Source organism: Notamacropus eugenii, chromosome X (genome assembly GCF_028372415.1).
Source record: "Notamacropus eugenii isolate mMacEug1 chromosome X, mMacEug1.pri_v2, whole genome shotgun sequence".
NCBI lineage: Eukaryota > Metazoa > Chordata > Mammalia > Diprotodontia > Macropodidae > Notamacropus > Notamacropus eugenii.
In genome coordinates this window covers 51,710,836-51,735,719 of record NC_092879.1, presented here as the reverse complement: position 1 = coordinate 51,735,719, position 24,884 = coordinate 51,710,836, and the positions used below count along the sequence as shown (strand labels likewise).

General features: G+C 49.2%; 1 protein-coding gene across 5 annotated transcripts in view; it reads right to left on the bottom strand.

Moving 5' to 3' along the window:
- The window catches only part of BCORL1 (BCL6 corepressor like 1), a 71,193-nt gene that overhangs the window by 35,297 nt on the left and 11,012 nt on the right, over positions 1–24,884 (bottom strand). For 2 of the 5 annotated variants that reach the window (XM_072626327.1, XM_072626326.1), the window contains exons 4-8: positions 11,788–11,918; positions 11,143–11,227; positions 9,538–9,666; positions 7,063–7,150; positions 3,153–6,164 (exon numbers count right to left, since the gene is read on the bottom strand). In XM_072626327.1, the coding sequence (XP_072482428.1) occupies positions 3,153–6,047 (2,895 nt within the window). In that variant the 5' untranslated portion in view covers positions 6,048–6,164; positions 7,063–7,150; positions 9,538–9,666; positions 11,143–11,227; positions 11,788–11,918. The remainder of the gene's footprint in view (positions 1–3,152; positions 6,165–7,062; positions 7,151–9,537; positions 9,667–11,142; positions 11,228–11,787; positions 11,919–24,884) is intronic. The other 3 variants (XM_072626325.1, XM_072626323.1, XM_072626328.1) reach the window with 2 other exon arrangements.

The following is a 24,884-nucleotide window of genomic DNA, read 5'->3' as shown; positions in this document are numbered from 1 at the left end:
AGGGAGGGCATGGGGAGGAGGGTGAAATTTGAGGTCGACACTCACGGGGAGGGACAGGATCAAAAGAGAGAACAGAAGTAATTGGAGGCAGGATAGGATGGAGGGAAATATAGTTAGTCTTATACAACACGACTATTATGGAAGTCATTTGCAAAACTAAACAGATTTGGCCTATATTGAATTGCTTGCCTTCCAAAGGGAGGGGGTGGGGAGGGAGGGAGGAAAAGAAGTTGCAACTCAAAGTTTTAGGAATAACTGTCGAGTACTGTTCTTGCCACTAGGAAATAAGAAATACAGGTAAAGGGGTATAGAAAGTTATTTGGCCCAACAGGACAGAGGAGAGGATGGAGACAAGGGCAGAGAGGAAGGATGGAGGAGAGAACAGAGTGGTGATGGGGGCAATTGGAATGCTTGGTATTTTGGGGTGGGGGGGAGGGGACAAGGGGGGAGAAAATTTGGAGCCCAAAAATTCTGTGAAAATGAATGTTAAAAGTTAAATAAATAAATAAATTAAAAAAAAAATACTCCCCTCTACCCCCTCAGGCCACAGATGCTAGCAGCTCAATCTGGAGATGAAGATCTGGAGCTAGGAGCTCTGCTGAAGAGCCAACATGGGAAGGGACTGGTCCAAGGTCTCAGAGCTAAGTTAGCAGAAGAGTTGAGCCTGGGAGCCAGGTTTTCTGGGAAAAGAAACAGCAGCAACCAAAAGCCAAGTGGGGATATTTTCCACAAATATTTATGTCTATTGGTAAGAAGAAAAGGTTCTGAAAATGGCATTGGCCCTGGAGAGGAGTTAGTACACCTCTTGCCCTTCTCTGCAAATGTGAGGGCCTATGGATGTACAATGCTGTATACATCATCCTCTAGCTCTGCTGAGGTATGGGATAGCTTTGCTAACTTGTCTTTTTTCCCTTTTTTTATTCACTGTCATAAAGGATGCTTCTCTGGGCAGAGAGGACTAGATCAAAAATAAAGGTGATGTTAAAAACAGGAAACCATAATGAAAGTGATCCCTGCCTCTACGGTAAATGGGGGAACAAAGTAAACCCCTGGCAGGGCCACAGGGGGTTAAATGTTCTCTAGTTAATTTTTTTTCACCTGGACTCCATGTCCAGGCCAGAGGGCACACAGTAGCATCTCACTTGCTGGTTGGCCAGTACTGCCTGGCTCTGCAAAGGGGCAGGGCCAGACTGGCAGATGTCAGGTTGAGGAAACGTTTCCCACGGCCATCCAAGCGGCCTGAGATTGGGGGTAGTGATGACTATTGGGGTGGGAGAACGGAGAGGCTGAAGCTACCAACACAGTCAGATTTCCAGGAGCCTCCTGTGCAGAGGCAGGAAGATAACTCAGGTCAAATCCTGAATACCAATTCAGTTAACCCACAGAATCCCTGAGCAGGAGCCCTAAAAAGGATTTCCAAGGTCACCCAATCCAGCCCCCTCATCTGCCAGAGGCCCAGAGAGGGGTAGGCCAAAGTCACCCAGTTGGTCAGTGATGGACTTAGAATTAGAACCTAAGCCTTCTGGCCTCTGGTCTGATTTCTCTTTAACCCTCCTTTTTTGTTGCCCCGTCCTTGGTGCCCTCCTTCCAATGCTGACAGAATCTGTAGAAGAGAAATAGAATTTCTGAGGGACAAGTGACATAGGGTATGCTGCTAGAAGTTCTTGAGGGCAGAAACTGTCCTGCACCTAACACAATGCCTGGCGCATGGTGTCCATGTGAGAAATGCTTTCTGATCACCTGGTTGTCCTGGGTGGAGTTAAGATATGAGCTGTTGGACTGCATCCCCAAGAGATCATAAAAATGGGAAAGGGTCTCACATATACAAAAATATTTATAGCAGCTCTCTTTGTGGTGTCCACAAACTGGAAATCCAGGGGATGCCCATCCATTGGGGAATGGCTGAATGAATTGTGGTGTAGGAATGTAATGGAATACTATTGTGCTGTAAGAAATGATGAACAGGAAGACTTCAGAGAAGCCTGGAAAGACTTATATGAACTGATGCTGAGTGAAAGGAGCAGAACCAGGAGAACTTTGTACACAGCAACAACCACAGTGTGTGAGGAATTTTTCCTAAAACATTCCCAATGGATTCTTGAGGCAAAATGCCTTCCACATCCAGAGAAAGAACTATGGAATTGGATAACAGAATGAAGCAGACCATTTTTTCTTGTGTTTTGTTTTCATGGTTTCTCCCATTCCTTTTAATTCTTCTATGCAACATGACTAAGGTAAAAATGTATTTCATAGGAACATATGTGTAGAACCTATATAAGATTGTATGCCATCTCAGGGAGGGAGGGAGGAGGAGGAGAGAAGGGGAAAAAATCTAAGACATATGGAAGTGATTGTAGAACACTGAAAACAAATAATTTAATTTTAAAAAAAGAAGAAAAAAATCAAAGTTGCCAAATCCTAGGAGCACCTGTTAGAACTGAACGTAAAGTCTCCAGCCAAATGCTGACTCCAGGCCTGAGCCCTGAGAGAGGTGGCCTAGGAGGAACTCCCAAGCCCAAGCCCCCAGACAGAGTCTCTCCCTGAAAAGGCTCAATTCCAAAAGGAAAGGTGGAAAAAGAGATGGCTGATATGGAGAAGGCCTGTGAAGGCCTGTGCTCGAGCCCTGTTAGGGAAAGCGGCTTCCCTTTCCTCAGTGGCCTGTAATGGTGGATTTCCTTTTCCTCCCTGGTAAGCCAAAATGGATGCCAGCTTGTCCCATTACCTGAGGTAATCCCCCAGTCCACTTTTGGACAGTTTTTTGTGACATGGCCAGATCTGCCTCTCTAATTCCCCCTCCCCTCTTCTTTACTCTGCCTCCTGGGGGTCAGATAGAACCAATGGGAACCCCTTTTAGGCTGCCACACCCACCTGGGCCATCTCCTCTCTCATTTCTCTCTCTCTTAATACAGACCAAGATTGGATTAGCTTTTCTCAGTTCCTTGCCATGCAGGAGAAATTGGTCCTAGGCTGAAATCCCAAGGCCCTATGACCTTAGACCAAGGCCTCTCTGGGCCTCCTTTTCCTCAGCTGGGAAATGGGCAGAAGGAACAGAGGGATCCAAGGTCCCCCCTGTAACTTCTCAAAGCCTCTACCCCTTTGGCTGCCTGATGGGGAGGTGCTCCCACACCAAGACTGGCCACTACTGCACTCACCTTGTGTCCATGGGGGCTCCGGCCTCGAGATTTGCTGGTAGGCATGTCCTCCTCCTTGGCCCGGCTACACTTCATCCTCTTGGAGGAAGCTTTGGCGCCATCATCAGGATGACATCTGTTTCTGCACGAGAAGCTGCTGTGACCTTCCTGTCTGTGCTGACTTGGCCCCGCCTTAGCCCTGGCGGGGCCTCCAAGGAAGCCCTCAGCCTGGAAGCATTGATTCAGAGAGTACATCACATTCTCCTTTTTCACCCAGCTGAGGTCCCCATCACTTTTCCGACGAGCTCCCAGGCCCAGGCTCCTCTTGGTCCCCTGTATTTCAGCTTTAACTTTGAGTTCCTTCAGGTTGCCCTCATGAGGTAGCAAAGACATCTCGGACAATTTGTGGAAGCCCTGAGAGGGGGGCAAGGTCAGGTCGGGGGCCAGATAGGTGGCCAGCACCTTGCTCTTGGGTTTGCTGTCTCCCACCGGCTTCAGGCTGCAAGAGCTATGGGGGCCCTCTGGGCTGGAAGGGGGATCAGGACTCGGCTGACCCTCAGAATCCTCTGGCCCTTGGTCTTGGGGGGGGCTCCCAGTCTTAGCCTTCATCCCTCTCACCTCTCCAACATTACTGGACTGGAGAGACATGGGTAGGGTACCTGTTTGGGGACCCAATATCAAGATGGTAGGATTAACTGGCTCCTCACAGGGTTTGGCGGGGGGCTGACAGCTATTGCTCTTCAAGACAGGTTCCTGCCCCTCTGGGAAGGGCCCACTAGGTCTCAGTTGACCCTCAGCAACCCCATGGGCAGCCTCACTGGGGTTGGCTGATGGCACCATAGAAAACTCCCCAGCAACGCCAGCTGGTTTGATAGGCACCCCTTGATGTGCAGCCAGCTGCCCAGGGCCGGGGATGCCAATTGAAAAGAGTGAGGATGGATGATAGGGTGACCAACCAACAGGCAAGACCTGAGCTGTGGTGGGCTTCCCATTAATTGGACACCTTGAGTAGATGCTCCCCTGTCCTGTGGGTTTCCAAAATGGCATTTCCTTAGATGGGCAGGTAGGCACCCCAGGGGCAATCCGAGCCGGGGTAGATCGCCTGACTGGGTTCTCAACTGGTGCTGACTGGTTGCCCTTCTTGCCACAGGCAGAGCTGGGGTTCTTGGGTGCTCCCTGATCGACAATGGAGATGGGTTCCTGTTTGGGCAGGTGCCGGGGGTCTCGGACAATGCCCAAGCTAGCATCTTTGTTCAGTAGCACGGAAGCAGGCACAGGATTGGCCACCCCGACGTAGGTACCAGGAATGGCACTGATCAATGCTGTGGAGTTCTTCACCCAGGCACTGGGGTCCCCATTTCTTACAAACTCAGGGAAGATGACAAATGGAGAGGCAGGCCCCAGGCACGATGTAACGTTGCTGCCAGTGGCCTGGGTTGCCCGATGGGAGCGGGACAGGACTGTGGAGAGGAAGGCCTTACCACTGGTGTGCACTGGTGTCAGCACTGGCATGGGTGGTGTCTTGCGCTGGCTCGGCAGTGGAAGCTTCTGGCGATTGGACTTGGAAGAGAGGTCCAAGGGCATCTCGATGCACTCAGGGGGAGAAACCATCTCTCGTTCCAGCTGAGGTGGGGACTTGAGAGGGGAAAAAGCAGCAGAAGCTCCTTCTGCATGATGCTCTGTAGTGGCTGGCACCTTGGAGGGGTGCCCTGGGGTCGAACTCCCACTAGCAGCAGGCAGAGAAGGCTGGGGTGGTGGGGGAAGAATCTTGGCAGCAGGGACAGGTAGAGGGATGTCCCCCGGAGGAGCAGGGCCAACATCAGGCACAGGCTGGGAACTGTTTCCACTGGATGGAGAGGTGCAGGGGAGTCCATTTACCTCCAGGGAGACCAGCTTGGAATCTGAATTCAGTGGGCGGGCCACAGAAAAAGCACAGGGGTAAGAACGAAGCTCAGGAGAGGCCAGAACACCTGGCAGACACCTTTCCTGTAAGTATGAGGGTAGCACGGGGAGGGTGAGCGTGGAGGATACTCCTAATGGAGCAGGTATCGTAGCCACACTGAGAGGCTGCCCACAGCTTTGGGGAGGGATGTATACCAGTGGTTGGCTTGGGGCCAGGACTGCCCCAGGCTGAAAGGACAGGGGCACCTTCTGCATGGCTGGGGCCTGAGTGGCAGGGAAACACACTCGGTTGAGACTGAAGGGGGCAGAGATGGGTGCTGAGGTGGGAATGGAGGCCAGGGCAGGCTTGGCCTGAGGGCCAGGGGTGGGAGCTGGGGTGAACACAGGAGCTGGAGTGGGGGTCGGAGCAGGAGTGGCAGCAGCAAAGGCAGTGATGAGAGTTGGGGGAGGGGCAGGGAGGGTGGCTGGGGATGGGGCTGGAGTGGGGAGAGGGGGGACAGGGCCAGTGGTGGGGATAGGAGCCAAAACTAAAGCTGGGAGTGACAGGGGGGCTGGTGTGGGAATGGAGGCCGGAGCAGCAAGAGACATGGGGATGGGTGCTGGAGCCAAGGTTGGGGCCGGAGCCAACGGAGGGGAAGGGACAGAAGCTGAAAGGGTGACTGAGGCAGGAACAGCAAGGGGAACTGAGAGAGAGGCTGACAGGGGAGCAGGGCCAGGACCAGAAACAGGGATAGGCAAAGGACTGACGTCAGCCGTCACCAAAGGCAAGGCCCCCTCCATAGCAGCCCCGATGCCCAGTGTTGCCAAAATGCACGTGTTCTTCTGCGCCCCAGCATGCTGGTGGTCCAGTGCCTTAAGCCCAGCCAGGGGACAGGTGGCTAGCTTGTCCATGTGGGTTTCAGCTCGGCTGCTGCCTGGCTCTGTGCCATCAGAGGGGGAAGGCTTGCTGAGCCCTTGGCCATCCCCTGGCTTGGTTAATGGGGTAAAAATACCGTCGGGCCCAGGAGGGGCCATTTTCGGCTCAGTGCTGGGTTGCTGCTCCCCTGCCTTGTGCCCGAATTTCTCCTTGGCGCCATTAGCTGCATCCGCCCCCTGGGCATTGCTGCCACCACCAACTGCTGTGAACTCCACCTGCAAAGACAGCAGAGGGAGCATCTGAAAAGATGCTCTCTCAGTACCTCCTACTTGGAAGCTTTGGAGATACTCACTTGTCCAGCCCTTCCAAATACCCCAGAAATAAGCTAGCTGGGCCTCTTCAGAAAGGGCAGAGGTGGCAATGGTGGGGCAAGAAGGGAGAAGGAGAGAGGTGTGGGCAGATGAGGGAAGAGAGGAAGAAGTCCAACAGAACTCAGTCTGCCCAACATGTAGCATGGGATCATGCCCAAGGTCACAGTCTTAGAGTTAGGATTTGACTCCAGGGCTCCTGCCCAGTGCTCCTAATGCAATGGCCACTATTAATCTCTTAGCATGAATTCAGTTACCAAATGCTTATTCCTTTGAGAGTAGGTTTCGGGGGAAGTGGGATGGCGATCACAGGATTCAAAGTTGCAAGGGACCCTGAAGGTCCTCAACTCTTCACTTTAGAGACAGAGAAGGGAGGGCAAAGACGGGTCATCCCAGCAAGTCAATGCCAGAGCCAAGAATGAGTCAGCTCCAGATCCAACATTCACCCAACTTCTGACAATATCTCTGCTCTCCAGGGAGAGCTCTCCACCTGTCACCACTATCCCAGGGCCTCCGATGCTATGATGTGCCCTAAGAAAGACTCCAACAGACAGCTATACTACAGTGGAGTACAAAAAACACTGGCTTTGGGGTCACAGAGTCTGGGTTCAAATCATATCTCTGGCATGTGTGACCTTGGGCAAGTCACCTCCCCCTCTTGGATCTGGTTCCCTATGAGAAGGTCAGACCAGACAGTGGCCTCTGCAGCCCTGTCAGGATTTAAATCTGTGCTTCTCTGACTTAGGGAGGGAGCTGCCCAAGAGGCCAAGCTCCACCCAGCATCCTCAGCAGCCCATCCTTTTACCTTGGAAAAGCCGCTACTGACACAAAACTCCTGGGGTCTGAAGCCTTGGCAGCCAGCTGCCTTGGACTCATCAGAAAGAGACGTTCTCCTAGCAGAGGGGAGACATAGAGACAAGGGCGTGAGACTTGGGATACAGTTCAAAGGCCACCTCTGGACAGATGGACACACACACACACACAGACACACACACAGACACAGACACACACACACAGACACACACACACACAGACACACACACACACACACACATACACACACCCATCAGCACCAACCCAGTTCACTCAACATTTTGTTTTATGGCTAATACACAATAGGAACGAACTCAATTTTAGCTCTCTGGGCTGGTGTCTTCACCCCCTACCCAACAGAGAGCTTCAGGAGGTCAGGGGACATGGTTATCTAAACTTTCTATCTCCTCCCAGAAGACTTTAATTAATGTTTTGTTGTTGTATCATCCTGCTTTCATTTTCCCGCCTAGCTCTCTGCTCCCCCCCTCCCCAGCCCAGGCCCCCTAGAAGCCTCTGTCTCTCCTCTCCCGGTAGCTCCAGGGCAACAAAGGTTGAATCCGGGGAATCTTGGGCCCTGGAGGTTAGCTCTGCCTGTGGCCAACAAATGCTTCCCAACACCCAGCTGGACTTTGTTTGGCACCACAAACAGGCCCCTCAAAGAGCTGCATGCAAACTGGGGTTTTGTAAACTGAATCCCCTTTGGAAATGCATTCGAGAAGGATGCAAAAGGAATCCCACTCTGGAGCTCTTGGGAAGCAAAGATTTGAAAGAAAGCACTCTTCCCTCTCCCAGGTTGACTTGGAGTAAGCAAGGTCTCCATGGGTGGCTATACTGAGGGGGAAATCAGTTTCCCCAAATGGGGGCCAGGAGACCAAACCATCACTCCCAGAGATCCCTGGGCCTAAGGATGTCCCCAGCACAACAAGAGGGCATTCAAAATGAAACCAGGGAGCTTGAAATGTGCCCATGTGAAGAATTGAGAAGCACAGTGGAAAGACTGGAATTGGGTTCAAATCTCAGCTCCATGCCCTACTACCTGTGTGACCCTGGAAAAGTCACCTCCCATCTCGGCCTGTTTCTTCCTCTGATGGCCTTTGAAGCCCCTTACAGCTTGAAATCTAGGATCCAGTAATATGCCTTCCTCACAATCATGTAGATGGTCACATCACTAAAAGGCAGTAAGCCAATGAATGATTGGGAAGTCCCAGAGAATATATAAAGTAATATGTGACCCTTTCTCAGGACTAAAAGGAGGGCTCAGAGGCATAGAAGGATGCACAGGTAATGGTACTACAGTCGGCTGTACTTAACTATTTGATTTTTCAGCAAGATGCTTCTATGGGGGTTGTGTGTGGGGGGGAGGGGGTGAGTAGGGAAATTACTGTGGTGTGAAAAACAAAAGGCAAGAATGGCCTGTCCCTGCATCTCAGGGAGATGAAAACTCAGCGGATGATGGGAAGCAAGAGACTAGGGGCAAAGACGGATGAGCCATCGTTCGGGCACAGAAAAGCTCAAGTGTCTTCCCTCATAAGAGCACCAGGCAAGAACACGTAGATGCTTCTGGACAAAGAAAGGTAGTTGTTTTCCCTCATGCCTCCAAAGGCCAGATCTCCCATTCTGCCAGGCCCTCCCATCCATGGGAAGTCTGGACTTCTCCATAAAAATGTTGTGATCAAGAAAGGGCCTGATTGTCCTGTCCGTCACCCTTTGAAAAGGGGGACAATTTGTTATCGTCCCCCAATAAAACTTGGGGCAGGGAAAGCAAAATAGATAAGGAAGGGGGAGAGGGAGAGAGAAGGGGCAATGAGCCCTTTCTAAAGGGACATCACTCAAAGCCCTTCCCCATCTTTCCAGGGCAGTACAATGACAGAACCAATTGAAAGAAGCAAGGGCCCTTTAAAAGGTGGATAGAATGTCGGAAGTAGGCGTGTCCTCCAGCTATCGAAACTGACACAGAGAGCAGGAAGGGTTGGAAGGGGGTAGAAGGGCTGTGGATCCAGTTAGGGGAACTGTGTAAGGTGGGGAGGGGAGGGGGGGGGGGGAGGAAAGCCACACGTTCAACTCCTGAGAGACCAGAAAAGCAAGGCCCACACCTAGCCTGGGATTAGGTGGGTGGGCACAAGTCACAACCTGAATTTGCCAGAGATGGGCTTTTTTTTGTGGGGAGAGAGGGAGTAGGGAGATCGATTTTAAGGGTCCCTTATTCTCACCCCCTGACTCATTACAAGGACTGAGGGAGAAGCGATCTATACTCTTGTGGCAATATTACTCCACACACACACACACATACACACACATACACACACACACACACACACACGAATATACAAAAGCCAATATTACTCCACACACACATACACACACGAATATACAAAAGCCCCAGCCTGGAAGAGGAGAGGAGAACCGTATCAGATCCCCCTGTACCTCCCTACATATAAACCTCCCCCCACCTCCATCCCCTCCTGACCCTGCATGAAATTATCCCTGGAAATAGATATCCTTCCCCAGGAGCAGCTGCAAAACCTTGACCGAGGAAACTCCAGCGAAGCTTCTACAAGCTCAGATTCGATCTTTCCTTTCTCTCGGGCTGGATTTTCTATTGTGTAAAATGAGGGGGGCCATAAGTAATAAAGAATATAAAGAATGGAAAGAAATGGGGGAAGACTCAGAGGATGTGATTTTTTTTTTTTTGAGGGAGGACAGACTTGTGATTTCATTGGCCCCTCCCCATTTCCCTCTAAGCTCTAGCTCTCAGTTTTCTCTTGTCAAATGGAGGTGGGGGGTGGCAAGAAGGGGGGATTTGACACAGGCAGCGGGGGTGGGGGGGGGTGGGGTAAGAGTAGACAGAATCAACACTGGCCTTGGAGTCAGGAATCAATTCCTGAATTTGAATCCTGCCTCAGACACTTATTAGCCCTGTGAACTTAAGAGAGTCACTCCCATTTCTCTGTGCCTCAGTTTCCTCATCTAGAAAATAAGGGAGTTGGGCTCAATGATATATAAGATCCTTTCCAGCTCAAAACCTATGATGCTATGAGTCAATGAGCTCAAAGGATATTCTATTAAGTAACCATTATTTCTCCAAGTTTTACAGGGCTGAAGAATTCAGTTATTAAATACAGGAAGACTGAAATTGGGAAATTACAGCATGGCCTGGACTGTGACTTAGATATGACAACATGCAGCAAAGAGAACAGAAGTGACAGTACTTCAAAGGTTACTGCAATCCACCAGGTGGATTGGGCCATCCATTCCTCAATTCAAAAGATAGTCTGCATACCTGCTCTAAAAAATGGGGCTAACTTATACACCAATCACCACACAGGGCTGTCATGTGGAAGGTGCCCAGACCTCAGTAGGGTTAGAGCCATCACTAATTATTAAAAAGCTTCTAGGTACCATACAGGAATCACTAGTTCACTAGTTCAGAAGGTTGTTTTGTACAATGGAAAGAACACTGAGGAGTCCGAGGACCTGGTTTCAAATCCCAGCTGGGTCACTTGTGACTTCATGACCTTAGACAAGTACTTTAACGGTCTCTGGCCCCAATTTCTTCATCTATAAAATGAGCAGGCCTAATCAGATGAACTTTAGGGCCCCCTCCCTCAAGCTCTGAATCTACAATTCAACGATCCCAAAGAATCTGGCTACAAGACACAGAAGATCCTAGATCAAGAGTTGGAAGGGACTTTAGAGGTTCAACCCTCTCATTTTATAGAGGGAGGTTAAATGATACAGGATCCTAGCTCTAGAGTTGGAAGAGACCTCAGGAGCCATCTAGTCTAACCCCTTTATTTTACAGAGGAGGAAACTGAGGCTCTGGAGGGAAAGAAATTGGCCCAAAGTGATCTTTTGAACCCAGAACTCATAATTCCATATTCACTCTACAGCATCACCTGAGGGATATTAGAAAGCGAGCTAGACTGGGAGTCAGAGGACCTTCATAGTTTAGTGGAAAGAATGTTGGGATTAAGATGCAGAGGACCAGGGCTGAAATCCTAACTCTCCCTCGTACTACTTCTTTGACCTGGGGCAAGTGATTCCCTTCCTTGGTGTCAGTCAGTCCCCTCACCTGGAAAATAAGGAGGCTGGATGAGATGACCCCAAAGGTTCCTTTCACCTCTAAAATCTAGAATACTCTGATTAGAATTCAGGACCTGGGTTTAAAACATGAATAATCATCACCCCGATAAATAACAAGATCTAAATAAGACAACAGCAAAGCACACAGAGGGCCTTCTGGCCCCTCCCGGTAGCCCATGAACTTTCCCCCGCAGCCCTAGAGACGAGCAGGAGCAAAGCAAATGACAGTTTCCAGCACAGAGAAGACTCCAAGTGTCAGGGACTGCCTTTCTTCCAGGGACAAATTCAGGATCAGTTTCCATGTCTCCCGATGTTGCCTTGAGCCCCGGAAATAAAACTGAAAGAGCCTGAACTTCCCTTTCCCTCTCACTGTGTAGGCTACTCAGTCAAAGGTCCATTGCTGACACAGCAGCCAGGGCCCCTCTCCAGGGACCTCAAGGGGCTGAGCATCAAGAGGAAGACAAGTGCATTCTGGGTCAGGCACAGGTTTAGCTTACTGCCACCCCCCCCCCAATCCACACACCAACTCTACCATGGCACCTCAACTGCTCTGGGTACATGGACCGGGCTGAATACTCTGCAAGCTGCTCCCCACCCCACCCCCAATCTCTCCAAACTCACTGAGTCGCCTTACCTGTCTTCGTTGATGCCACACATGCGAATACGGTCAGTACTGGTCCAGTTGTGCACCCCACTATAGAGTGGTGCCGTAGAGATCATGACAGCCCTTCACCACCAGGATGGAAGCGACCAGAGCTGCTTTGCCTAAGAGGTCCAAACAGACAAACCCAAGATAAAGTCATGTGGATGATGGAATGAGATTCCAAACAGCTGTTATGACAGACCTTTTTCAGAGTGAGCAATGGGGTGGTGTGGAGGAACAGAAAGGCTGGGTTCTTTCTACTCAATTCCTGGCATTAGCTGTATGAACTTGGCTAAGTCCCTTCCCCTCCCCTGTAAAATGGAAGCTTCAAAGGCAATGACTTTTAAGGCCCTATCCCAGCTAGGAAAACTTTTTGTTCATAAAAGAAGCCAGCCAGAATATCCAAGCCAGAAGGCAGATGAAGCAACAGGCCTCCTAGCTGCAGAAGACCAAGCGATCCAATGGCACAGGCAAACTCAGAGGTTTCTAGATGGAAAAGAGGTGCTATTTCCCATCATGGAGGGGCTAAGGACTATAGCAAGGAGAGAAAATCCTATTTGTCCAAGACAGATAGGAGCTGAACAACAGAAGAAAGATTCCCTGACAAAAAGTTCCACAGAATATGGCCACCCCAAGCAGGCTCTCAGAGATGCCTCTTGGAAATAGTTCTAGCCCCCTATCTAAGAGGAGTCTCTATGAGGTAAGAGGTGGGGAAGGGGGTGGGGTGGAACAGAAGCCAAGCTACCAAGGTAGACCCATGATATGAACAGAGAAACTTCATAAAGATCCTCTAGGAAAGCCTCTGTTCTTCAAAAAGCCCCTTGAAAATGGTCTTTTCTGTTCTCAAGATGGACGCAGATTAAAGCAAACCAAGCCTAGAGTCTTCTCCCAATCAGATTCAACATATCCCACCACCACACAGTCAAACGGCCAACTCCAAAGGGGACTTCCACAGCTGAACTTTGACCACCTGGAGCTCCCAAAGCCCTCCTTTAGTCCCTGCTACAGTAGCTGGCCCCTCTGCAGGGAAGTGCAAGCCCTGAGAAGTGAGGCATCACCCAAAGTTCCAGCCTTAGGTGCTTCTCACACTGACTGGGGTCCTGGGTTCAGTGGTAACAGCCTCAGTTATCTAGAACACAAGCAGCCTGGCCTCTCAATTCATCACATCCAAATTTTTAAAGAAAGAGGCAAAGCAAAGCAAAATGAGCTCTTATTGGGGAATTATACAAAAGCAAAAAGCCTGAAGGTTATCCAGGGGTTCAGTAGACACTGATCTTAACGTTTCTTACTGTGGGCACCTATGGTATTAGATGATACTAGCACTGAGCGTAAAATCCAAACACCCTCTTTGGAGGGCCCCTGATCCAAGCCCTTTCCTGCCCACGTAAGCCCCAAGAGTACCAGAGGTCAGTGCTGGCCTTTACACCTTTGGAGGTTTAACCTCTATAGTCAGCAGACTTTCCAATGTGCCATCATGATGCTCCACCCTGGCAACGTGGTACAGCCGCAAAGAGAGCTGGAAGGAGGACCTGGGATCAAATGGATGCCATTCTCTGGGAGACTTTGGGAAGATCACATGACTTCTCTGACCCTTCCATTCCTCATCTGTCAAACTGGGATCATGAGAGAACTCAACCACTCACTTGCAAGTCATGGCATCACCTCTCTGATATCATGGTCTTCTTGGAGGATGAAGAAGGACAGACAACAACGAAATGTTGTCTAAAAAGCATTGTTCACATCTTAAAGGCTCCTAAATCATCCCATACACGAATGTTCAAAAAGTTTCTACTTATTAAGATAGGAAAATAGATGAGAAGCATCAAAGGATCCTAGTTCAAGGACCATGGAATACACTGCCGCCCGCCCCCCCCCCCCCCAATATACAGAAGAGGAATGAGGCCCAGAGTGTCATATGACCTGCCCAAGGTCCCTCAGCTAGTAAGATTCAGAAGCATGGTTTGAACCCAGGTCCTCTGACTCCACAGTCTGTGGGCTTTCCTCTGTACCAGATACAGAGGGAAAAAAGCACTGGTTCTACAGTGAGAGGAGCAGGGACTTGGCTTTCTGTATGACTAGATGAAGTTTCTTCCCTTCACTGGGCCTCAGTTTCCTTCTTTGCAAAATGACAGGGCCCTTTCAGTTCTAAGTGTAGATTTCCCCCATGGGGCTGAAGCCCCTAGTAGGCCGGGAGCTCCAGGATGAGTACAGGGGCTCCTCCTAACTCGGGTTCTCCCAGCACTGAGAGCAGGGCTCCCGGCACAGCCCCAGCCTCCGAGGCCCACATCTGATGAGCTGAGTTCTGCCTGTCCTTAAGGCCTGCTGGGTGGGACAGCTCCTTTGGGTGTACATGAAATCACCCACTCCAGCTGGAGAAACAGGAGATCAGGTCATTAGCTAATGGACCAGGTGGCTTTTCTTCCATGGGTCCCCACCTCCCCAAAGCATTCGAAGGTTCAGGTCATCCATAGCTCTGCTCCCTCAAAGAGCCATTTGCATTTCAATATGCAGGGTATGGTGTAGCTAGCTGCTTGTGGATTTAGAGAAAGCAAGGCTGGCTCAGCCCAGCTCAGCTGTGGGCATCCTGAGGTGCTGCGGGCATCCTGAGGTGGATTGCTACTACCTGGGTTATTCTGGTAGGATTAATCCTAATGTATTGCAGGGACCCAAACCAGAGGTGTGGGGGGAGGGGGAACTCTGGGATGGCCTGTGATGGATCACCCAGATAACAATCTCCAAAGGAAAAAAAAAAGCCTCAACCTGTCAAAGGCCATTGGGCACCCAGGGAGCGAGACTGTCATTTCCACAGTCACTGGAAATGGTGGCATTCCCTGCAAACCATGGGCTTCCCAGATTTGGAGCCTGCAAAGCATCAGACAGGTGGGGCTCTAGGATATATGCTCTGGCCTCCCTAGTTCCCCTGTGTTACTGCTAATTAAAGACAGCCTTTGTGTTGACAGATTAAAAGATAGCCTTCCCTGAAGGGGTGGGAGAGAAAGTGCAGGGGACGCACCAGCCCAGCAGGATGGCAACACTGCCAGCCTACCCCAGCTCTATTCCACAGGGGATGAAGGTCCAGCCAGGGGAAAACACAGCAGGACATGGTTAAGACGAACAATCTATTTCCCAGAAGAGGGAAAAAGTACTTCATAGATCAAAGCAGCACCTGAAAGCCCTCCCCCCTTCTCTTTCTGTGATGCCTTACTATTGGCAAAGGACTTTCCTTCCAACAGTGTCAGGGAGGCAAGGGTTATTACACCCATTTTACAGATGACAAAATGGAGATTTGAGAAGAGAAGCAAACAGCTTATAGTTACACAGGTCACAAGTGCCAGAGGCCAGACTCCAATGTGGATCTGGCACCAAATCTACTGATCCTCCCATGCCACCAGGGTGGCACACCTCACACACACTGATGACAAACATCCTCACGTGAAACCTCAGTGGGTGGGCGACTTTTACGAGCAAGGAGGCTTCCATACTGCCGAGAACCTGGGCAGACTAGCTCAGCCTCTAGATCGCGCAGGCGGCAGAGGGCAATCTGACCAGAGGGAGAGTTTCCTCAGTCACAGAATCAGCAGCTTCTGAATGTTGGAAAACCAGAAGGAAGGCAGTCAGTCCTACAAGCCAGTAAGGCTCTGGATGATACTGGGAAAGGCTCTTCTCTGGGGGGCTCTGTTTCTTCCTTTTCTTTTTTCCGAGACTGAATCTCCCTCTCTCACCCAGCCTGGGAGCTACGAGTGCAATGGTTCTAACACCACTCCCAAATGCCAGGGTCCCAATGCCACTACTGATAAGCACAGAAGCTTTGGTCTCTTTGGATTTCAGCCTGGGCTGCTGGTTCACCCCTTCTCAGGCAGCCTGGTGTCCCACCACTTCCCAGGGATCCCCCAGTCTCAGCCTTCTTAGTAACAGGGATTACACACATGTGCCACCCGACGGGCCCCCATTTCTTAAGTAAGTAGACTAGGTAGTCAACTAAGACCTCCCCTTCTCTGCTCTCATCCTATGATCATTCCCATCTTAAGGTCCAAATTTCCTCTTCTCTGAAATGAGGATGGCCCAACTGACCAGTCCTGATGTCCTATGTTCCTTGATCTCTATGTGAGGGAACTATCATCACAATGATTTTTAAACTGTACCAGAGGAAGGCAGTAAGTAAAGAAGAGGCCTAGAGCATGTGACAACTACAAAGGAAAAGAGAAAAGCAATGGGGAATCTGAACTATGTCACCATTGAGGGCTAAACTGGAGTACTGGAAGGAGACATGGTTGAAGAGAAGCTCTAAGAAGGTGTGGGCCATATCCAGGAAGAGGAGGCTGGGCAGGAAGCCTGGGCAGCCAGGAGAACGGGTGAAGGGACAGAGCCAACACCTCAGAGGAGTCACAGGCAGAGCAGGCTCAAGACGAGATTCCAGCCAACAGTAGCTTTGACTTGATTTACCTTCTTCCTTCTTTTCTGGGAAGCATGAGGACCCAGAAGATGGGACCTGGGTGGGCTCAAGAGCTGGCTCTGCCACTTAATGGCTATGTGACTTTGGCAAAGTCTCTTCCCCACCCCTCTCTGAGCCTCAGTTTCCTTCTTTGTAAGGTAGGTATAAATATCCTCAACCCATCCTGCTGCCCAGTGCTAGGAACAAATTGCTGGGGGGGGGGGGCGGTGAAGAGGGGAGGAGGTAGCTTGACAGAGAAGCATGGCTCATTCTCATTAGAAAAGGACAAGGCATTTTTGGCTCAAGTCCTCCTTAGGGCTCAGCGTTGACCCTGGATTCCTGAAGGCTTTAGCTAGGTCTCCATCACAGGCTGTAGGATAGCTAAGCATCAGTCTAGTGCCAAAGTACCAGCCCAGCTACATTTGGAGAGGCGGAAGCCCCACGTTGGCCACAGGGTGAGCAGGGTTTTTTTTAGCCACAGAAACTTGGGAAGACTGTCTGCTAAGTTATGGATGGATGCCCATACCAACAGTGCTACAGCTCCTTGAAGTATTAGCATAAGGAAGGGACGTATAAATAGAGAAGGCAACAAAATAGTGATGTGGTCAAGGGCAGGGAATTTCGAGCTCCAGGGAACCCTTAAGATCATAAGATTCATCTTATCAAGGAGAAAATGACTTGCCCAAGATCACAGAGAGAACTCAAGAGTTCAAAGAAGAGAGCAAGGGAAGGAGGGAGAAGGGGAGGGGGAGAGAGGGAAAAGGAGAGGGAGAAAGAGAGAGAGGCAGAGACAGAGAGACAAAGACAGAGATCGAGAACAGCATGAGAGCAAGATTGAGAACAAGAGTGAGGGAGTGAGTGAGAGAGCGAGAGAACAAGATCGAGAAGATCAAGAACAGGAGACAGCAAGATTGAGACGATCAAGAACAGAAGTGAGAGAGAGTGAGAGTGAGAGCGACAGAGAGAGCAAGAGAGAGCGAGAGAACAAGATTGAGAAGATCAAGAACAGGAGAAAGCAAACAAGATCGAGAAGATCAAGAACAAGAGCGAGAGAGTAAGAGAACAAGATCGAAAAGATTGAGAAGAGGAGCGAGAGTGAACAAGATTGAGAAGATCAAGAACAGGAGAGAGCGAGACAGAGACAGAGAGAGAGAGACAGAGAGAGAGAGAGAACAAACACGGCATGGACCACATATAACCAAGTTTTCCAGAATCTTGCAGGGTTCTCTGTCATAACTACTAATACATCACACCAAGTTGGGGTGGCTGAGTGCAATCCTGTCCAAAGCTCACTCCAGGTACACTACAGAACATAAGCTACTCCACAAGACTTCCCTGCTGGTCCTCACCACCGAGAGAGCCAACGTCAAGGATCTCCTAGAGTAAGCCCAAATGAGTGGCACTCACCCCTCCCTCTCTTCTTTGATGACCTGGGTTCATCTTCAATGAAAGTCTGGCTCACCTTTGGGTCTACAAAGGCCCCTTGATGGTTTTGGGGAAGACAAACACTAGAAGAGACAATTTGGGGACACACACATCCAACAGGACTTGAATGGTGGCTACACTTTCCAGCCAGAGGCAGAGGACCAACCTCTTAGTGACAAGTGGAAACCATTTCAGAAAAAAGTATCCAAGAATAATCCTCAGAGAAACTTCAAGAGATACTATGGAAAGGGCTGTATAGATATCAAAGAGAAAGGCTTTATAGACAATTTCTGCCTTCACATACATACGATCGAGCTGCATGTCTTTCAAAGGGAAAATAAACACAGTATGAGAGTTGCCCAGCTGAGCGGGAAGGACCCTGGATTTGGGGTCAAGGAGTCCTGGGTTCAAATTCTGACTTTGCTAACAACTGGCCCTTAGCTGGACAAGTCACTTAACCTCTAGTTCTCAAAGGTTGAAATGCTAGGATTTTCTTTTTACAAAAATGCACATCCCTTCAGTAGTAACTCCTACCGTTAGACTTTGCAGTTCCATCCTTTGCTTCATTCAATGTTCTGGAACTGGAAACTAACATTCATATCTTCTAAACTCATAGAATACCCTCCCTACTAACTACAGGAGTATATTCTAAGGAAGATGTATATTTTAAACATTTTCTTGATGTTACAATATACACTCCCCTCAACGCACCAACCCCCAGCAACTATAGCCATAACCTTTCCATAGAATGACAGGAAACATGATATAGTGAGAAGAATATTGCTGCCAAACTGGTATTCATTCCTAAAACACAGATGTGGCCATGTTACCCACCCCCACTCCTTACTTAAACATCTGTGGCTCATTCTTGCCTCTAAGACAGAGAGAAATGGATTGATCCTGTGCTTTCATTGACACAAAAAGGATGAAGGTGAGAAATTCCCCCCACCAATGCAGGTAGGCACCCTCTCTTCAATTTCTAGTGTTGGAGAGTTGTCCAGAACAGAGAGAGGTAAATGTCTTGCCCAGGGTCACACAACACACCTGTGTCAGAGGAGGGCCTTTCAGGCACAGAAGCCAGCTCCCTCTAGCCACCCTTGCTCCAAGCCTCAGCCTGGGATTTAAAGCCCTATACAACCTGTCTCCCATCTGCCTTTTCAGTCTGATTTCCTATTGCTCCCCTTTGTTCATCGTCATACACAATGTTCCATCATCTCCCCCCTCTGTGACTTTGCATGAGTAGTGCCCCATGCCTGGAATGCCCTTTCTTCCCTTCCGATTCTGAGAACCACGAGCTTCCTTCTTTCAGTTGGCCCCTCTAACAAAAGGCTTTTCCTGATCCCCTTTGAGGTATTAGCACTCTCTTCCTCTTGAACTGATTCTGCATGCATGTAATTTTGTACATGAACTGCCCTCCACACACTCAGCAGAATGTAGGCTTCTGACTAGCAGGGACTATTTCCATTGGTCTTTGTACCCAGCAGAGAGTCTGGCATACGGTAGGTGCTTAATTCACCTTTGTCAGTTGAAATGAACACTGAATTGAAGTCAAGAACACCTAGACTCGACTCTACTGCTAGTTGCTCTGCTAACTCACTGGAATTGAGTTGCCCCATCTTCTCATAATGCCATTGACTTTCATGGCTTCTGGGGAACAGACAGCTGGGAAAGGAGAGGAGAAAAACAGCACGTGGAGCTAGGCTATTTGGTCTTTTCTAGCTCCGCCCTTAAAACTCTAGTCTGTCTCAAGCAACTATGAGACAGGAGGCCCTATACCACCAGCCCCTGGGCCTGCTCTTTGGTCAACCGAGTGTCTCCATTTCTGAGCAAATAAACAAACTATCCTTGTGAAAACTCGAGGGTAGGAGAAGCCAGTTAGCAGCCCCCATATTCATAGATGGCTCCTATGTCAATTTTATGGGGGCTTCATCTGTAAAAAGGGTGCAAATGACAAGTTGTTGTTTGTCCTTCATTCTTGAAAAGGATCATGCCATCATGAAGGAAATGTCATGACCTGCAAGTGAATTGGACTTAAGTGAGGCAGGGCTCTGCAATTTCACCAGCCTCACACACTCCTCCCGAGCCATTAGGAGCCAGTGGCAAGATAAAGATCAGGATAAATGGAGATGGCCCAGATGCAGTGGGAGGTCTTGGCCTCTTTGAGTTAAGGTCTTTCCCAGGTGTCAGTCTGAGGCAATGCCTATTCAGTGATTAAGGCTAGGTAAAAATGAGGCAAAGAATGGCCTCTTTTACCTAGTCTAAAATAAAAAAATCAATCTAGGAAGTGAAGACCCTCAGGGTTCTGGCCAAAATAGAAACAATTGCTATTTACACTCCCTCAGAGCCATCAAAATCTAAATAATGACCAAGTGAGACTTGGGCTGGGACCTATTGTTGGCCAATCAGTGAGAGCCAGAGTGATTTGGGTTTAAAGGCAGGGTCCGTAAAAAAGAAACCTACCCCTAAACCCCAAGATATCTCACTAGATTTCAGCAATCAGAATTTATATTCCTTTGGGCAGAGCACCCACAGGTAAGGGTATGATACCCTATATGGAAGGAAGGGAAGAAGAGAGGGAGAGAGGGAGGGAGGGAGGGAGGAAGGAAGGGAGGAAGGGAGGAAGGAAGAAAGGAAGAAAGGAAGGAAGGAAGGAAGGAAGGAAGGAAGGAAGAGAAGGAAGGAAGGAAGGAAGGAAGGAAGGAAGGAAGGAGCGAGCTGCATGTGAGAGAACAGTGGGGCAGGTCCTCTTCGAGAAAGAAGGACAAACAAGAACGAATGCTGGGCTCACCACCCAGGACTCCAAGTCAGCCAAAGCCCAGAGAGGATGGACAGACTGGGGCACTCATCATGATGGCAGTCATTTATCTCAACAATTAAGGAGCACAATAGGAGATTTTTAAAATGTCTCTTCCATTTTCATATCTCCAAGCAGGTTTCCCATTTGCAGTCACTGATACATTAGCTTTTTTTTTTTCCATTTATGCAAATAGAAAAAAAATTCTTTCCACTGCCTTCTCTAAAACGTCATGATATAGTTTAAAAAAAAAATCACTGCCCCAAGAGGCTAAAGTCCAGAATTCTAGTTCTGATTCTATCACTTAATTTCTCTGGACCTAGCTAGACTAGATGACCTCTGATAGACCTCTTCCAGTTGTCCATCCAGGACCTTGGGCCAGTTACTCACTTCCTCTCCCTGGGCCTCAGTTCCCTCCTCTGTAAAATGAGGGGTTTGGACTAGATGGAGCAGCTCTAAGTAGCCCCTGCTACTTCCTCTAATTTTGCTGTTATCTAAGCCCATTAAAAAGTCAAGGATTCCCTCTATTGTCCCCTGGATGGAGAATGGCTGGGATGGGACTGGGTGCTTGGCATCCCCAATTTCCAAAGCCGAATATAGGAATGTCTCATAACCATACAGGATTCAAATCCCTCTCTTGAGTCTTCTCTTACCTAGGAGAGACTGCCTACTAAGCCATGAATATGCCACCGTCCAGAGGGGAATTCCTGGCCACTTCCCCAGAATCAGACAGCAATTAGACTAGAAGCCTAGGAGGGTAGAAAGACAGTTTTCTCTTTCTTTTGTTTGTTTCCCCCCCACCCCCATCCCCACAGAGGCACCACTGAATTCTAGGGGAGAGAGAAGGTCCTACCTAGAGGGAAAAACCCAAAGACAGAATGGCTACACCTCATAGAAGGAGCCATAACACCAGATAGCAACCTGGGAAGGGATTCTTTTTAGCCATAGCAACTCATGAAACTATCTACTAAAACACAGAGGGCTGGCTGTGGAAGGAGGAAAAGGAAACCTGCATGATACCCCTGGCAGTGTGGTACAATGGTTTTGGAATCAGAGGTCCTGGGTTCAAATTCTTGCCATGCCACTACCTACGTGCGTGACCCTGAACAAATCACCTCCCTTCTCTGGGCTTCAGTTTCCCTCTCTGTAAAATGAGCATATTAACTAGGTGGCCTCTGAGGTGCCTTCTATCTCTAGACCTAAGATCCTAATTGTGACATTTGACAGGTAAGCCCTTTCTCTTCTCTGGGCCTCAGTTTCCTCTTCTGTAAAATGAGGGGATTGGACCAGAAGGCCTCTGGGGTCCATTCTAGCTCTAAACTGACAACCATCTATGTGACCTTAGGCCACTCACTTGCCCTCCAGATCTCTGTTCCTGAGCACAGTCTCTGATGTCTATTAGCAGAGCAGTTGAGGCTACAACTCCTGGTGGATTCAGGAGAAAAAAGCTGAAATCTTTGCTTTGCTTCTTTTCTCTAGCCCCAAAGTTTCCTTTGCTGACTCTTTTCAGTAGAGAAGGCCCACAGGAAGCACACAGAACCGAGATGGGCCAGAGAATATGGATCGACTTTCAATGGACTGCATGTGGATTATCTGAGGCTCAGTTTTCAACCTTGCTTCCCCACCCCCACTGTAGTCCCTGGCCTTTCCAGCAACCCTCCATCGCTGGCAACTAGTTTTAATGTTTACCTAAGAAGAACGAATTAGGAAGGTAAATCCCTTAGGGAGGGAGGCAGGGAGAGAGGACAAGAATAACAAGGCATTTTCCAAAGCCAAAGAACCAATCTTTCTTAAATTCTGATTCTCGGGTTTGGATTTTCCCTGCCAATGGTCTCCTTTATGAGCACAGTTAATGGAAAGCTATAAACAGGAGTAGCAGCTGTATAATTATCACTGAGACTGCGCCCCCCCAGGAAGACAGGGGAAAAAAGGTACCTCCACCTCTTGTAGGCAGATGCTGGGGGAAGGGGTCCATGGGAACGGAAAGGTGCATTCGCCATCAGACTAGACCCACGTGCTGGCTAGCTTTGATCTGTTCCCTCCTCCTTCCTCCCTTTATTGATGACTCTAATAAAAGTTAAGAGAAAAAACCAATCACTGTATTTCCCATGTCATTAATCCTTCCAGGTTCCCAAAACACTTTCCTCACTCAGGGCACCAAGTGAGGGAGGCAATAGAGACAACTAGAATAACCTCAATCTGGAGGTGAAGAAACTGAGGCCCTGCTACAGCAGAAAGAGCATCCCCAATCAGAGCTGACGTTCACTATCCGTTACCTCTCCTCCCTCTGCCTTGGTTTTCTCCATTTGTAAGTTTAGATCTATTATCTTATGTGTAGCCTTCAGTAAGTCATTTAAACCCTCTGGGACTCAATTTCCCCATTTATAAAATGGAGGGGGGGCAGCAGGGAGGAGTTTAGGCTACATGGTTTCTAAAAGTCCCTTCCAACTCTAGACATGTGTGATGGAGATCTATGGTCCCATCTGTGTGTGACCTTGGAAAAGTCATTTCCCTTCCCTGACTTTCACTCAGTTTTCCTCTCTAAAAAATGAGTGTTGAACTACAAGGCCTCTGATGTCCCTTCCAGCTCCTTATCTATGACCCCGTTAGTCTGAGAACGAAAGCATCCAAAGTGTCAGAGGAAGGTGTCATCTATTCAGTGATGTTCCCCTCTCTCCCAGTCTTCTATGGGAGGGAGAGGTAAGGGTGGAGTACTATCTTGGGTGAGGGCTAACTGGGAGGGGAACTGCCCCTTATAGCAGGCCTGAAAGCTAGCATCCCTCTCCTGGAAAGGCTTACAATGAACCCACTCAGCACCTTTCCAAAGGCAGTAACTTTTTGCCTAGTCCCCATACACTGACAATGAGGCATGGGTTGGAAGTCCCCCCCCACCCATTTCTTCCCTCCATGAAGTTTCCCTTGGAACTGCTTTCTTCAAATTCCTGGATGGAATTGTGGGGTGAAACATAACTGGTAACATTATTGCTACTGTGGCCTCAAAAGTAGAGAGGTCATCATGCAGGCAGAAACCAGGCTGTCTCTTCCTACTACTTAGACCTCCCTACTAAGGAAGAGACCTCCGCTCCTGCCCCAAGGGAAAGGAGGAAGGCCAGTGGAGTTCTGGGACAGCTTGGGATTGTACCCAAGGCCATGTACAGCAGGGGAATGTATTGTGGTTCTCCAGTCAGAGAACCCAAGTTGGAGTCCTACCTCTACCACCACCTGTGTGATGGTAGGAAAGTCACTTCTACCACACCTGGAAAATGGGAGGGTGCCACTACATGGGCTCCTCTAGTTCTGAATCCTAAAGACCCTTTACCCCAAGGGTGATCAGTAGGGGATCTCAGTAAAAATGGTAAAAGAAGACAGCATTCAAGAAGTAGAAGGGAAGAAACTCAACAAACAGATCACAATGTCAATGCAGCCCAATCAAGTTAAATCTAGTTTAGCAAAAGGGACAAGAGTCAGGTGGCATAGAAAGCCCTGAACTTCCAGGGCTCCAGCCCGAGCTTTGCTACTTGCAACCAGTGTGCCTTTGGGCGAGGCCTCAGTTTCCCTCTTTTATAAAATGAAAGGATCACAGATCTAGATGGGGAAACGATCTCAGAGGCCATGTAGTCTGACCCCCTCACTTTACAGAAGAAGAAACCCAGAGAGGCAAAAGGACTGGTTAAGATTATACACAGGATCACAGTTCCAGAAGGAACCTTCTCTAGAAGAACACTGAGTCAAGTGACTAGGATCATGGATCTAGAGTCAGGAAAAGACATCAGCAGCCATGTAGACCAATCCTTTGACTTTACAGAGGAGGCAACCAGGCCGAGCAAGGTTAAGTGACTTGCCCAAGGTGATCCAGGTAGTATCAAAGGCAAAATTCGAATCCAGGTCCTCTGACTCCAAAGCCAGGGGCTCTCTTTCCATTGGATAATACTATCTCCTGATGACCTCTGAGGTCCCTCCCATTTTTAAAAGCCAAGCCTAGGATTTGCCATTTTCCAGATTCCACTGCCCAAGAGTTGCACGGGCAGTGGCGGGGCTAGGGGCAGGGAGAAGGCGGTGAGGGAGGAATGGTACAAAACAATGTCCCAGCAAGCACTAAGATTTGACAACGCTCCTCATTCTTGCCACCCACAATATAGCAGAACCTGACGGGACCCTTACACAGTGCTAACACTGGGATCTCCCAAAACCAGAACTTAATGCCCAAACAATTCAAAGTCTGTTTCTTAACAGATCACCAAGAAGGCAGCCGGGTTTTGTCTGCCGGTGAGCTTGACCAATGCTTTCTGGGCCTCTCACTTAGGGCCTTCTGCAATAATGCCCAGCCTCACTTGTTCAGACCGGTAAATTGCAAATACAAATCCCCACCCCTTCCAATTTGCCACAAGTCATTAAGGGGGGCAGGGGAAGGGGGGGAAGGACCCAGACTAGCGGCCA